Here is a 15,042-nt window from a genome sequence, read left to right as displayed (position 1 = left end):
ATAGATAGAAGATAAATAAATAGATAGATAGATAGATAGATAGATAGATAGATAGATAGACAGATAGATTATAGATAGGACAGATAGATGGGTAGATAGATAGATGATAGATAGATAGATAGACAGATATGAGATAGATAGATAGATAGATGATTGATAGATAGATAGATAGATAGATAGATATGAGATAGATAGGAGATAGATAGATAGATAAATAGATAGATATGAGATAGATAGGTGATAAATAAATAGATAGATAGATATGAGATAGATAGATAGACAGATAGATTATAGATAGGACAGATAGATGGGTAGATAGATAGATGATTGATAGATAGATAGACAAATATGAGATAGATAGATGATAAATAAATAGATAGATAGATAGATAATAGATAGATGGATAGAAGATAGATAGGACAGATAGATAGAGAGATAGAGATAGATAGATAGATAGATAGATAGATAGATAGATAGATAGATAGATAGATATGAGATAGAGAGATAGATAGATAGATAGATTTATAAATAGATAGCTAGATATGAGATAGATAGATAGATATGAGATAGATAGATAGATAGATAGATAGATAGATAGATAGATAGGAGATAGATAGGAGATAGATAGATAGATAGATAGATATGAGATAGATAGGAGATAGATAGATAGATAGATAAATAGATAGATATGAGATAGATAGGTGATAAATAAATAGATAGATAGATATGAGATAGATAGATAGACAGATAGATTATAGATAGGACAGATAGATGGGTAGATAGATAGATGATTGATAGATAGATAGACAAATATGAGATAGATAGATGATAAATAAATAGATAGATAGATAGACAGATAGATATGGGATAGATAGATAGATAGATAGATAGATATGAGATAGATAGGAGATAGATAGATAGATAGATAGATAGATATGAGATAAATAGGAGATAGATAGATAGATAGATAGATAGATAGATAAATAGATAGATATGAGATAGATAGGTGATAAATAAATAGATAGATAGATAGATAGATATGAGATAGATAGATAGATAGATATGAGATAGATAGATAGATATGAGATAGATAGATAGATAGATAGATAAATAGATAGATATGAGATAGATAGGTGATAAATAAATAGATAGATAGATAGATAGATAGATAGATAGATAGATAGATATGAGATAGATAGATAGATAGATAGATAGATAGATAGATAGATATGAGATAGATATGAGATAGATAGATATGAGATAGATAGATAGATAGATAGATAGATAGATAGATAGGAGATAGATAGAAGATAAATAGATAGATAGATAGATAGATAGATAGATAGGATATAGATAGGAGATAGATAGATAGATAGATAGATAGATAGATAGATAGATAGATAGACAGATAGATTATAGATAGGACAGATAGATGGGTAGATAGATAGATGATTGATAGATAGATAGACAAATATGAGATAGATAGATGATAAATAAATAGATAGATAGATAGATATGGGATAGATAGATAGATAGATAGATAGATAGATAGATATGAGATAGATAGATAGATAGATAGATAGATAGATAGATAGATAGATAGATAGATAGATAGATATGAGATAGATAGATAGATAGATAGATAGATAGATAGATAGATAGATAGATAGATAGGACAGATAGATAGATAATAAATAGATAGATAGATAGATAGATAGATAGATAGATAGATAGATAGATAGATAGATAGATATGAGAGAGATGATAAATAAATAAGTAGACAGAAAGATGATAAATAGATAGATTGTAATGCAATCCTATGCTGGTGTCCAGGGGCGGAAATTCTGTGAGAAATCCCGCCGCACAATTTCTGCCCATTTGCAGGGGGCCATATGCTGCCATATCTACAACATTATTTTGTTTTTCTTACTGAAAGCAGTGACATTTTAGTTTGCACGGTAACAAACTCTTCTTTCTTAGAGCTTTCATTGTTTTTTGTCATATATGTATGCATCACAGAAATGTCCATGTTGCACACTCCACCACTAGGGGGCACTCTGGCTTAGAGAATCTGTGCTATCATGCAGAACACAGTATTGATTGCTTTGGGGGTGTTTTTTCGCCTTTTTGCTTAACATCATTAAGACACAGAAGATAATAAAGTAGTTTTTCTTAAAATAATGAGAAGGAGACATTAAAACAGAACTATCCAAAAAGTTGGACTCAAGTTAGATAAGACATTAGAGGAGACATTTGGACATCTGAGAGGATCCTCACAACAGTTTATATGGAGGCCCATTGGCAACTTTATAGAGGGAAGTACCGGGGCTACATCTCCCAAAGACATTACTGAGCGTTCGCCCCCATCCTGCTGTTCGAACGCACGTGTAGTCATCATTATGAAGCCCCAATGGACATAGCATGCAGATGATCTGCCCGTATAAAGCATCTTAAGAAGAACCTGTCAGCACTTTTACCATATTAAACCAAGCAGGAGAGTAACTATAGGAGTTTCAGAGGTAGCAGTCACTACCGGGCCCTAGAGCCATAGAGGGCCCAAAGGCTCCTCTATCATATAAAAAAGCGCCAGTATTATAAATTGCACAGATTTTGCAATGGGATCCCCTACATTTAGCCTCTACCAAATCTTTTAAGATTCAGAAATGTCCCCACCTGCTAGTGTTGCATGTTTGAGCTCCTTAAGAAACCAACAATGCATAGAAAAGTTGTAGGGGGCGCATATTAGCCTATTACTCCCCAGTTCTACACAAACCAATCTAAACAACCAATCACCGTGAATCAGGCAACTCAAATAACCAATCACTAGGACTCAGCCAATCCAAATAACCAATCACTAGGACTCAGCCAACTAAAATAACCAATCACAGGGACTCAGCCAACCCAAATAACCAGTCACCGGGAATGAGTAAAACCAAACAACCAGCTAGGTTGCGAATGGTGTGCATTTGGGGAGTAATATAGATATATGCGTGGGAGGCACCTATGCTGAACTTTTGCGTCCGACGGGCCTATGAGATTTTAGCTCCGCCTCTGAAACCCAGCACTAGAATTATTTCCTACACCCGTTTCGAAAAATATTTTTCTATGTCTCTATATAAATCTGTATCTGAGGAAGTGGTGTTAAAAAAGTTCCCGCACAGCATGTAGATTAGGCAGAGTGATCTGATTGGTGGGCCGGACCGTTTCTCTTCTCAGCAAGCTTTACCTGTAAGTCACCCCTTTTCTTCTCATCCAGCCAATCATATAGGAATCTGGCCTAAGTCATAAAGGTAACCATCTACACTTGGCAAATTCACCCCATGTTTGACCAACTGCCTTATAACCACTTGGTGAAGATGTGTACAACCTCATTATTACTCTTAATTCATATATTGGTCATTACTTCTTAGCATTGTGTGATCTAAAACTTTAAAGAATGGTTGATGAACTATCCAACCAACGAATGATATTAGGATCGGCCTCCAGAGATCATTCATTTCATATACAGACAGTTATTCCAAGCACTTGGTATAGGCTGCACTGTACTACTGATCTACCTGTGTGAAAAGACCCCTAATACACAGCCAACTTACCATATGAGAGCAAGATGTCACCCCAGAGAGAGGAGAGTGAGTCTGTTCCAGGATTGCAGTGCATTACATTAGGTAGGACAATAGAGGGCGCTCTTGGCCAATTTACCTGTTGGTTTCTTGTAAACATAAATGATAACTTGTTTTCTTTGGTTGTAACAGTGAGATTAGTAGCTACAGATACATGGGCATGTCACTGCCAGTCTGTGAAACGTGCCTGATTCTTCATAACCATGGGGCCTAAATTAATCAGTAGATATTAAATATACTTTATATTTTATTATCCAAAATACTGAATGATGTCATAATCATCATTATCATCATGTTTTATATGTCTCGGGTCCTTTAATAACGGCTCCGTATCTCATTTCATCACCTTAATGATCCACATGTAATAATACTGTGTATTTGTACTATTTATGTGTCAATTATCTATGTAATATTTGTCTATTTACCTATCTACCTCTCTTCTATATTTGTTTTTCTTTCTCACGACTATTTATCTTTATCTTCTATCTATCTTGCATCTATCTTATATCTAGATAGCTTACTGCCTATTTGTGTGCTGAGGTTATTTTATCTAGACATTACTTAAACTTTCTCCTATTTGTCGATCGTTTTCTTCCCTGTTACCATTTGTCTTTCCTTCTTTCTATCCTCCCTCTCTCTATTATCGATTCTATCTATCTTTCTTTTTCTCTTTTTTTTCTTTTTCTTTTTTTTCTTTCTTTCTTTCTTTCTCACAGCTATTGATCTTCATATCTATCTATCTATCTCATATCTAACTATCTATCTCATATCTATCTATTTATCTATCTATCCATTCTATCTATCTATCTATCTATCTATCTATCTATCTATCTCATATCTATCTATCTATCTATCTATCTATCTCCTATCTATCTATCTATCTCATCTAACTATCTATCTATCTATCTATCTCATCTAACTATCTATCTATCTCATATCTATCTATCTATCTATCTATCTATCTATCTCCTATCTATCTATTTATCTATCTATCCATTCTATCTATGCATGCGTATACATTATATCTACATAGATAGCTGGCTGTCTATTTAGGTATGCTTCTGCTATTTTATCTAGAAATGACTTTGTCCAACTTTATCCTATTTGTCTATCGATCTTTTCCTTCCTTCTTTCCCTTTTTTTTCTCTTCTCTTTCTTCCCTTCTTCCTCTCTTTCTTTCTTCATTCATAATAAAACCCTGTACTTACTATATTTTGCATCATCATACAGTGATAATGAGTGGGGAGGGGCAGGGGACAGGTAGACTCATCCCTCAGTTGAGAGAAGGTGTGCCTGACCAGGTTGGCTGGGGTATTATAGCAGGAGATGTGGGGACTATGACTACCCCAAATTTCTCCCTCTCTGCTCCTTAGAAGGGCAATATCCCTGAGCCTGGTATTTACTCCCGTGATACCCACTCTCCGCTTATTCTGCATGTAACAATCATCACCTCTACCAATTGTATTTCTATAGATGAATTAGATAGAAAAGTTATAATTGCACTTATTATTTGTGGGCGATAACAGCAGAATTATTAAAACGGAATTAAAAGAATCATCTGGAATAGTTATTTAGTTGCTAGAGATATAGAATTTGTAGTTTGGGTTTCATATCATAATTCTACTGTATTGTATGTTTATTTGTTCTGTTCATATCCTATTATTTCAGTTGTTAGCTTTATTTTATTATCAATAGGTTAATAGGTGAAAAAAAAACGAAAGTAGTAGGTAGAAAGATAGACAGATATGAGATAGATAGATAGATAGATAGACAGATATGAGATAGATAGATAGATATGAGATAGATAGATAGATAGATAGATAGATTAGATAGATAGATAGATAGATAGATAGATATGAGATAGATAGACAGATAGATAGATAGATAGATAGATAGATAGATAGATAGATAGATATGAGATAGATAGATAGATAGATAGATAGATAGATATGAGATAGATAGATAGATATGAGATAGATAGATATGAGATATATTGATGACAGATAGATGTAGTTAGATAATACCATCAACAAATAAGAGATGATATACTGACAGATACATAGATAGGAAATACATACCGTTCAGAAATAAGAAAGAAAGAAAGAAGGAAGGAAAGAAAGAAAGAAGAGAATAGATAACTGTATGTAACCAAGTAGTTAATAGAGATTTAAACAGACTATGTTTTGTGTGTGTATATATATATATATTAGTTAGGGTAGGTAGGTGGATAGATGGATATTCCTAAACAGATAACGTCAGTGGAGAAAGAAAGAAAGAAAGAAAGAAAGAAAGAAAGAAAGAAAGAAAGAAAGAAAGAAAGAAAGAAAGAAAGAAAGAAAGAAAGAAAGAAAAAGAAAGAAAGGCTGTTGGGTAATTTCATTGATGATAGATAGATAGATAGATAGATAGATAGATAGATAGATAGATAGATAGATAGATAATTAGATAGATATGCGTTTATAATTGATTACATTGCAAATACGACTCGTATAGTTACATACAAATAACATCTATAGACAGAAATATCTATATTCCTGTAAATCCTGTACAGCTGACTTACTACTCCACTACAATGCTGTACCCCTGGCATACTTCCTACCCCTGGCCCTGTACCCCCCTCTGTCTGGCATCACTCACATATACATAAGAGTATAGTAAATGCATATGATGGATGAGGGGTAGGGGCATATGAGCCGTGTCCTGCTAGCTCAGCCTTTTGTTCCCAGCCCCAGATAGTGAGAGGTTGCTGTATTCTGTGGAGTGGGTTCCCCCCACTTTCAGTTGTATGTGGATCATTACAGACAGGGAGTGAGTGAGACTGCAGACATCTGCTCCTCACATGAATGCGCTCACCACACACTGAACACTCAGCCACAATGCTCTGGAAACTGGTGGAAAATGTCAAGTATGAAGATATCTATGAGGTAAAGGATACCTTGTTTCACTGCTTTATTCCCATCCTGTTATATACCGACTTTATCCAGGAGACTCTCTATATACTATCCATACACACCGTACATGCATTGTCCACTTTCCATACATTGCCTATACCATAGACCCATACATCCTCTGTATCACTGATTTTACTTATACTTTCTATACTTTATATTACATTATATCTCTACATTGTCTTTATTATAAACTTTCCATGTGTTGTCAGTATACTCTACAATGACCATACTTTGTCAATATATTTATACATATGACTTTCCATATAGTACATACCTTCCTTAAATAGATTAAATAATAACTGGCATTAAGTTTCTCCACGTTGTGTGCCTTATCATCTCTATCTAGTGTGTTATATATATTGACCGTACATGGTATTTAACACACCCATATTATATAGTGTGCATATCTTGTCTGTGTAATCATTTCCCATACAGTGTGTATTCATGTCACTTTTTCTGCTCATTATATAGTTTGTGTAGCTTCTATTCATCTTCTTTACACTGAGCGTATCCAGACATTCTCCTTACCATATATTACACACAGGCTGTATATTGTCTATTGAACATTTTTATACATTAGGTTTATATCACGCCCTTTTTTGCTTTATCTAGTTTAAATAGTTTGCTTATTTTTTTTTAGATCTGTAGATGTATTTTATATCTATTTTTTCTGTACATTTTCATGCATAAACCTATATATTATACACTGTCTACAGATTATCCAATGTCTATGTACGATACAGTGTATACATTATCTGCTATACACTTTCCATACATTGTCTATATATTCTATACAGCCATACCATTACATTTCCATACATTGTTTACACTGTGTATTATACTATGAGCTGTCTGTATGTTATATGTAACACACTTTTTATACCTTGCATTACACACTTCCTCTACCAGATCTCCATATTATATACAGTCTATATTTTATATCTAGTATACTTGTTTGCCTTGTAGCATACATTTTCACAGCAAGATCTATATCTTATGCACAGTCTATAGTTTATATCTAGTACACTTTTTACATACACCTTGTATTAAACATTTTCCATGCAAGATCTATATATTGTATTATAGATTATAGATACATATTGTTTTATGTACATTACTCACAAGGTTTATATAGTGTACAATTTCAGTACATTCTTTTATACATGTATTATACATTTGCCCTACAAGATATATATTATATACTGTCTACAGATTATCCAATGTCTATACAGAAGATAAGTCTATACATTGTTATACATTTTCTATACATTATCTATATATTATATAAGCCTACACATCATATTTGTATACATTGTGCATTTATTATACTGTGCACTGTCTACATTGTAGATTATATGTAATAAACTTTCTGTCTTGTATTGTATACTTCCCTTACAAGACCTATATTTTATATACTGTCTACAGATTATATTTCATGCACTTTTATACCTTCTATCATACATTTTCCCTACGAGATCTATATAGTATATACTGTCTATACATGTTATATAGTTCCTATGCCTTTTATTGTACACTTCCCCTATATGATGTATTTATTACCCACTGTCTATATATTTGTAATACATTTTTTTTATTCCTTTTTATACATTTTTCCTCCAAGAGCTATATATTATACATTGTCTATAGATTTATGTCATGCACTTTCTACAAAATCTTTAAACACATTACTCATAAGGTTTATATTGTGTACAATGTCAACACATTCTTTTACACACTTTTTCTACATTGTCCTTTTTTTTAAAGCTTTTCCTTTATGCTTCCGTGTTATGTTATGTATAATATCCTATATACAGTTATTATATAATTATGTACTCTGACAATTAGATCTGGTTGCTTTCTTTACGAATTCCACTTTAACTGTCATTTAAAAATTACCAAAAAGTACAAAAATTCTGAGTTTCCTTAGATGTAGCAAAAAGTCGCACATAAGTTACCAACTATAGTACAATTCTATGTTGTCCTTCTGCTGTTATAAAGATGCAGTACAGTTCAGCAGGAACCCCTTTCTGCTCACTTGGGACGGGTCTTTACCCTGGAGATCTGGTACTTGGGGTGTTTATCCTTAATAACAATGGAGGAGTGTAAGTGAGGGATGGGGGTGGATGGATGATTTGGGGAGGTGAGACCCTGAAGGGTGAGTGTTAGGAGAGGTCACTGCTGCAATATGGCCTTCAGTCCTGGCTCTAGTTAATGGTTAAAGACGAATTTAGAACTTCAGGAAATACAACAGGAGATGAAGTGGAGATGTGAGAGCTGGCGGGTAATTTATTCTGTGCAGGTTGAGTGCGGCATGGAGGTGTAACGTTATACGATTATTATATATAGTGCGGTCAGATAGGGATGCATCGGGTTTGGAGGGGATAGATGGCCCCCACTCCCTGCAGGCAGCCGGCTCTTAGATAAGGGGGATGTTTCTGCTCTCAATAGCGCCAGTCACGCTAATTAGCACCGGAACGCTGTTCATAATCTGGCATATGCTGAATTAGTTACGCGCGATGCAAAACTGTGTTGCTCTCTCTGTGCCCTCTCTGTCTTTCTGTACCCCCTTTCTTTCCGTGCCCTCTTTGTGCCATATTTCAGTTCCATCTCTTTCACTGTCCTCTCCATCTGCTTGTGCCCAATCCTTCTTCTCTTGCCCCTTCTCTTTTCTTCTGCCCCTCTCTACTTCTGTCTGCGCCCCCTCTTTTTATCTCCTTTCTCTGTGTTCACATCTTTCTATTCCTATTCTTTGTCTGTTTGTGCCCCATATTTTATCATGCTCTTCTCTTTCCCTCTGCCCCTCTCTCTTGCTGTATATACCCCACATTTTGCGCCCCCACTCTTTATCTCCCCTTTGTTTGCGCTCCTTCTTCCTGTCCCCTCTTTTTCTATCTGTGTCTCATCTTTCTGTTCCATCTTCCTTCCTCTATGCCCCCTCTTTCTGTCCTATTCATCTGCATGTGCCCCATATTTCTTTTTGCCCCTTTTCTTTCCTTCCATACCCAATCTTCCTGTGCCGCCTCTTTCTCTATGTGTCCCTCTTTTTGTCTTCTCCATTTCTGCTCCCATGTTTCTATTCTTTCTCTTTTTCTGGCTGTGCCTCATCTTTCTTACTGCCCATTCTCTTTCTGTACATGCCCCTCTTTTTGTCCCCTCTCTTTGTATCCCTCTTTCTGTCTTTGCCCCATTTTTGTTTGCATGTTCTCTTCCTTTCCCCTCTGTCTCTATCTGTTTCCTCTCTTTCTGTCCCATCATTTTGCCTATGCACCATCCTTCTTATTGCCCTTCTCATTCTGTATATGCCCCTTTTTTTGTCCCCTGTCTTTCTGTCCCCTCTTTTTCTCTTTTCCCATTTTTGTTTGTGCTTCTTTTTCCTATCTCCTGTCTTTGCCCCCTCTTTTTTTACTCCATCTGCCGTTCTCTGTTCCCCCTTTTATATCCTATCTCTCTATCTGTACCCCTTCTCTTTCATGGTCCTCTTTCCTTCTCTATGTGTCCCTTCTGCCCCCTTTCCATATCCCTTTGCTCTCTGTGCTGCATTGCTACTCTCCATTTATTTAACCATTTTGCAAATAGTTAAATCGGCCAACCACCACAGCATTTCTCTATAACACAGTCTGTTACTAAAATCCCTCACTACCCCTATTCTTAATGCTACTATACACAGTCTAATGTCCTATACAAAGAGACAGAGAAAAAGTCGGCAGCGCTTTTGAGTCTGCGTCAATCAGCTATGTAGGGAATTGAGGCAACTCTCCACCTTCCTTTCCTCTGAAGTCCTTATAATACATTAAGAAAAGAATAATTAGGCATAAAATTTGCTTATATCCTATCTAGGCTGAAAAATGCACCCAACAAACAAGCGCATCCTAAACAGCAGGAACTGATCCCAGCCTAGAAATGGGTTAAAATGCAGAAATATGTTCCAAAACAAGCAGATAATAATGACAGGCAGACTGGTTTTGCTAGTTCACAAGACATCAAAAGACAGTATAAAAAATGCCTGTGGCCATTTATGAAACTAGAAATTCACTTTTTGCAAGAAAAGAAGAAAATTCCAAAATTCAAGAACATCAGAATTTTTTCCCTCCCTTTAGTCCACCATGCGCAAAAATCTACCCACACCCCCTTCTTGTAAAAAGCCCTTTGTTTATTTGCTTAAAGCACAAGTGTTAATCACTGAAGGCTATTAGCAAGGTATAATTAAGTGAAAGAGAAGGAAATCTTTTTTTTCTGTAGCCTCCAACCTCCCACCACCTCTCATTCCATATTCCAGTAGGGGCTGTGCGTAAAAATCTCCCTCTCCTCTAATTGACAGTTGTTCATCCTTCCACTGGTAAACTTTTAGCCAAGACTTCCTATCGCCAGCCCCCTTGTCTGATTACATCTAGTAATTCTCCACTGAATGAACGTCATTTACAATAGTAGGGGAGCTAGAGAGCTGCATGGAGGAGCTGTAATATTAATAGTCATGAATATCAATTCTTATGAGGCGGTGTAGAGCATTGCTGGGAAGGGGCGTCCTAGCAGTCTCACTCTAGCCTTGGGTAGAAGAGGAGCTTAAAGGAGGACACACAGAGAGGACCATCCATACACTCCCTATTTGTGGCCATTATTTGATGGATAGACTTGGATATAAGTCAAGCAGTGTTCTTGTAAGGTTTCCATCCTATAGTAAAGCATTTGATTTGATTTAACTCTTGAAGGCTCCAGCATTGTGTCCAGATGTTAGTACACACCTATTCAGCTATGGTGAGTTCATTGCTTCCATTATTTCGTCTCCCTTTAACGCCTTTGGCTTTTAGTCATTTAGGGCAATCATTGGAAGCTACAGCTGGGCTTTCTTCTTATTATTAGGAGTGGACCATAGTCAGCTGGAGACAAGAAAAAAAAAACTTCTCCACATATTGCTGTTGGCGATTTGGACTGATTTTTTTTTCTTGAAATACCTTCTTTTTCATGGATTTTTCCGATCGCCCCCTCCTTTTCCAGTTGGGAGAAGTTAAAGTTCTGATTTGTTCTTGCTTTGCATGCTGTTTCCTATTTTTAGGAGAGGTTTTTTTTTCGAAATATTTTGTGAGAATTGAAAAAAAATTGGCGATTTTTTGTGATTGTGTTTTTTGTGATTTTTTTTGTGGGATTTAAGTGGGGCTTTATTCTCTTTTGGGAATATTACTCTCATTTTTATTTTGATTTTTTAAAATTATTTTGTTATTTCACTTTTATGTATTAAGACAAATTACTATTGTTTTTTATTTGCGATTTTTTGGTAATTATTCCTTTTTAATATTATATATTAGGCTGGGTTTTATTTTTACTGTAATAGAAAATTATTAGTAGTAGTATTTTATTGTTATTCATAACAATCACCTAAATATTTTTTTCTTACTGTATAATTCTAAATCTAGTGAGAATTAAATCTGATTTATATTCACAATCTTTTTACTTTTTTTCCCTGTGGAATTTGCTTCGATTTCCTGATAAGGATTATTATAATTTGCAGTATTTTCTCCTTTTTGTCCTTCGGGCCCTTCACTTGGTTTATATTCTATCCCTTAAGGTGGCTTCACACACAACATTTTTTGAAACACGCACTTGCAGTTTTTTGAGCCAAAGCCAGAAGTGGATCCAGCAGGAAGGTGAAGTAGAAGTCCTTCCTTTATAGTTCTCATCCATTTTTAATCTACCTCTGGCCTTTCCGCAAAAGAAGTGCAGCAAAAACTGCAAATGTGTTTTTCAAAATTGCTGTGTGTGAAGCCACCCTATTTAGTCTAAAATTCTTGAAGCTTTTGACGCCTTTTCATATCTTCAATTGTCAAAAAAATCAAACAAAAGTATGTGCATATGGTTTAAAATGTTGCAATGATGATTAATAATTAATGTATATAAATAAACATGTAATAAATATTATTTTGTTCGAGTAGGAGAAAATTATTTACATGTTTCAGAGTAGAAATACGTTTCTCAAACACATTTCTCTGATTGCACAGGCCACATCCACTTGATTGTGATTGGAACGTGTAGATTTGTTATGTGAAGTTATTAATGTTACAATATTTTTTATGTATTTACAAGATTTAGGTTCACAGCATGTTTTATTTATTATTTCGTTTGCTATCCTTTTTTTTTTTTGCGACATTTATTATTCTCAGTAATTATCTGATCTTCATTACCCTGATGAATGAGAATATTATCGGATTTGCCTTCCAGGACCGCCATGACGGCGTGCCCAGCCACAGCTCCCGACTGTCCCAGTTGGGCTCAGTCTCCCAGGGACCCTACTCCAGTGCCCCTCCACTGTCACATACGCCTTCCTCGGACTTCCAGCCTCCTTACTTTCCACCACCTTACCAGCCGCTGCCCTACCATCAGAGCCAGGACCCTTACTCCCACGTCAATGACCCTTACTCCTTAAATCCTCTGCATCAGCCACAGCAGCACCCATGGGGGCAGCGCCAGAGGCAGGATGTCAACTCGGACACTGGATCTCTCTTACCGCAGCCCAGAGCCTCCCTGCCCCAACTGTCAGGACTGGACCCCAGGAGGGACTACCACTCGGTCCGGCGGCCAGATGTCCTGCTCCACTCTGCTCATCATGGCCTAGACTCCGGCATGGGGGACAGTCTGTCCTTGCATGGTATCGGACACCCTGGCATGGAAGATGTGCAAGTATGTAACTATATTACATTACCTCATGTCATATCATGATAGATAGATAGATAGATAGATAGATAGATAGATAGATAGATAGATAGATAGATAGATAGATAGATATGAGATAGATAATATTGGGGATAGGGATATTATATGGGGTCGATTTTTCCATATCTCACCTGGCATAGCAGCTATCCAGGTATATGCATATTCATGTGATCATTCTGTTATATGTTATTACTTCTCTAATCAGGGATAGATACTTCCTATAGGAAATCCTCTGCCTTCCCATAGAATTGGGCACATTAATTTATGTAATATACAGTACTTTGTTGCATTTTCTATCACTGCCCTATCATATATTAAAGCACTTTGGACGGTTTATAGATGATGTAATGAAAGGCGTTCGTCTACAATGGAGTCACTAACTTCACCCACAACCTGTTAACTTATGTAGTTCTAGGTGTCCCTCAGACAGATAAATCATATAATCAACCGTTTATACACTAGATTACTACTAGTTTTGCAATCTATGATAAAAACATAATTTATTGTGATTACCTGCTCTATTTCTTGTACTTTGTTGGATTTTTCCTTCTTCTTCCACATTTCCTTCTTCTCCTGCCTCGCTATTATCATGACTATTGCCTCAGCCAGAAGCTAGTTTACAAGGGAAGTGACATTACAACCTTCCATGTTTGCACTGAACTCTGTGTGATACATTGTTACATTCTCAAGATAATCCTGGCTGATGACTACAATGTATCATATACATCATACGTCACAAGGACCTGCCAGTGTATACAAACATTGTACACAGAGATCACTTACAGATTACATTGATATCGCCTATAGGTTACAAAGAGAGAGGGCGCAGCTTTCCTTTATAGCAAAAGCATAGTAGCTTGTTCTGATACCTTTGCACTCAGCACCCCATTAACACCCAGAATCCCCAACCACCTGCATCCCTAAGTATGAAAGATCACCTATAGATTACATAGGAATCTGTTTACATACAGATCAGCTAAAGATGGGTTCTCAGTACAGCCTTACAGCCCCGATCAGTCATGACGTGTGTTATAACAATCAGCACCGCATTGATTAACCCTTTAAAGAAACGATTGCTGTATGTGTATGGGAGGGTGCAAGAATTAAATACAGACCCATATACAAAGTAATATCACAATTTTAAGTCAAACAGGACTTGATTCTGAAATAAGTACATTCCCAATAAATGTAAAGTCATTATTGCTTCCCTTGTCAAAATGGTAACACGTCTTTTCCTAGGCTTATCCGTTCTTAGAAAAGCTGTGTGACTACCAATATGGTTGCTCCAAAGCCCCCATTGCAAAATCAGTATCGTTATGTTATGGACAAGGGAGAAGTATTAAGACTCTGGAAAAGCTATGTGACAATAGACAGTCAGACAGATAGATAGATAGATAGATAGATAGATAGATAGATAGATAGATAGATAGATAGATAGATAGATAGATAGATAGATAGATAGATAGATAGATAGATATTACAGTGTGACCATGAATAAAACAACAAGTAGTGAAGTGTCAGAGTACACTGCACCTCCCTGCTCTCTCTCCCTCCTATAGAAAGTAGTGTAGTACAGTAGTAATTAAAACTCTCAGTAGTTTGTGGCATCTTCTTTCCTAATTAAATCTTTACGATGCTCTCAGTGACTATTAAGTGCCAACATGCTGGGCACATCTCCTTCATGAGGACCCAGCAGGAGGCTGTGATTAGATACCAACAGCAGACATGACTCTTCTCATTAACTACAACAACTTCTCCATGTTACGGGG

The 15,042-nt window shown here is 36.0% G+C and overlaps 1 protein-coding gene and 1 long non-coding RNA gene across 5 annotated transcripts in view; one reads left to right on the top strand and one right to left on the bottom strand.

Annotated features, from left to right (window-relative positions):
• The window catches only part of LOC136620522 (uncharacterized), a 72,355-nt gene extending 58,422 nt beyond the window's left edge, over positions 1 to 13,933 (bottom strand). Inside the window, exon 1 of the long non-coding RNA XR_010791151.1 lies at positions 13,787 to 13,933. This is a non-coding gene — a long non-coding RNA (uncharacterized lncRNA). The remainder of the gene's footprint in view (positions 1 to 13,786) is intronic.
• TFAP2B (transcription factor AP-2 beta) overlaps positions 6,362 to 15,042 on the top strand; it is a 35,951-nt gene continuing 27,270 nt past the window's right edge. The window contains exons 1-2 of one of the 4 annotated variants that reach the window (XM_066595306.1): positions 6,362 to 6,544; positions 12,782 to 13,240. In XM_066595306.1, the coding sequence (XP_066451403.1) occupies positions 6,464 to 6,544; positions 12,782 to 13,240 (540 nt within the window). In that variant the 5' untranslated portion in view covers positions 6,362 to 6,463. Of the gene's footprint in view, positions 6,545 to 10,983; positions 11,324 to 12,781; positions 13,241 to 15,042 lie in introns of those variants that run through there. The other 3 variants (XM_066595325.1, XM_066595316.1, XM_066595335.1) reach the window with 3 other exon arrangements.

Source organism: Eleutherodactylus coqui, chromosome 1, assembly GCF_035609145.1.
Source record: "Eleutherodactylus coqui strain aEleCoq1 chromosome 1, aEleCoq1.hap1, whole genome shotgun sequence".
In the NCBI taxonomy this organism is placed as follows: domain Eukaryota; kingdom Metazoa; phylum Chordata; class Amphibia; order Anura; family Eleutherodactylidae; genus Eleutherodactylus; species Eleutherodactylus coqui.
This window is presented reverse-complemented; position numbering and strand designations above follow the sequence as displayed.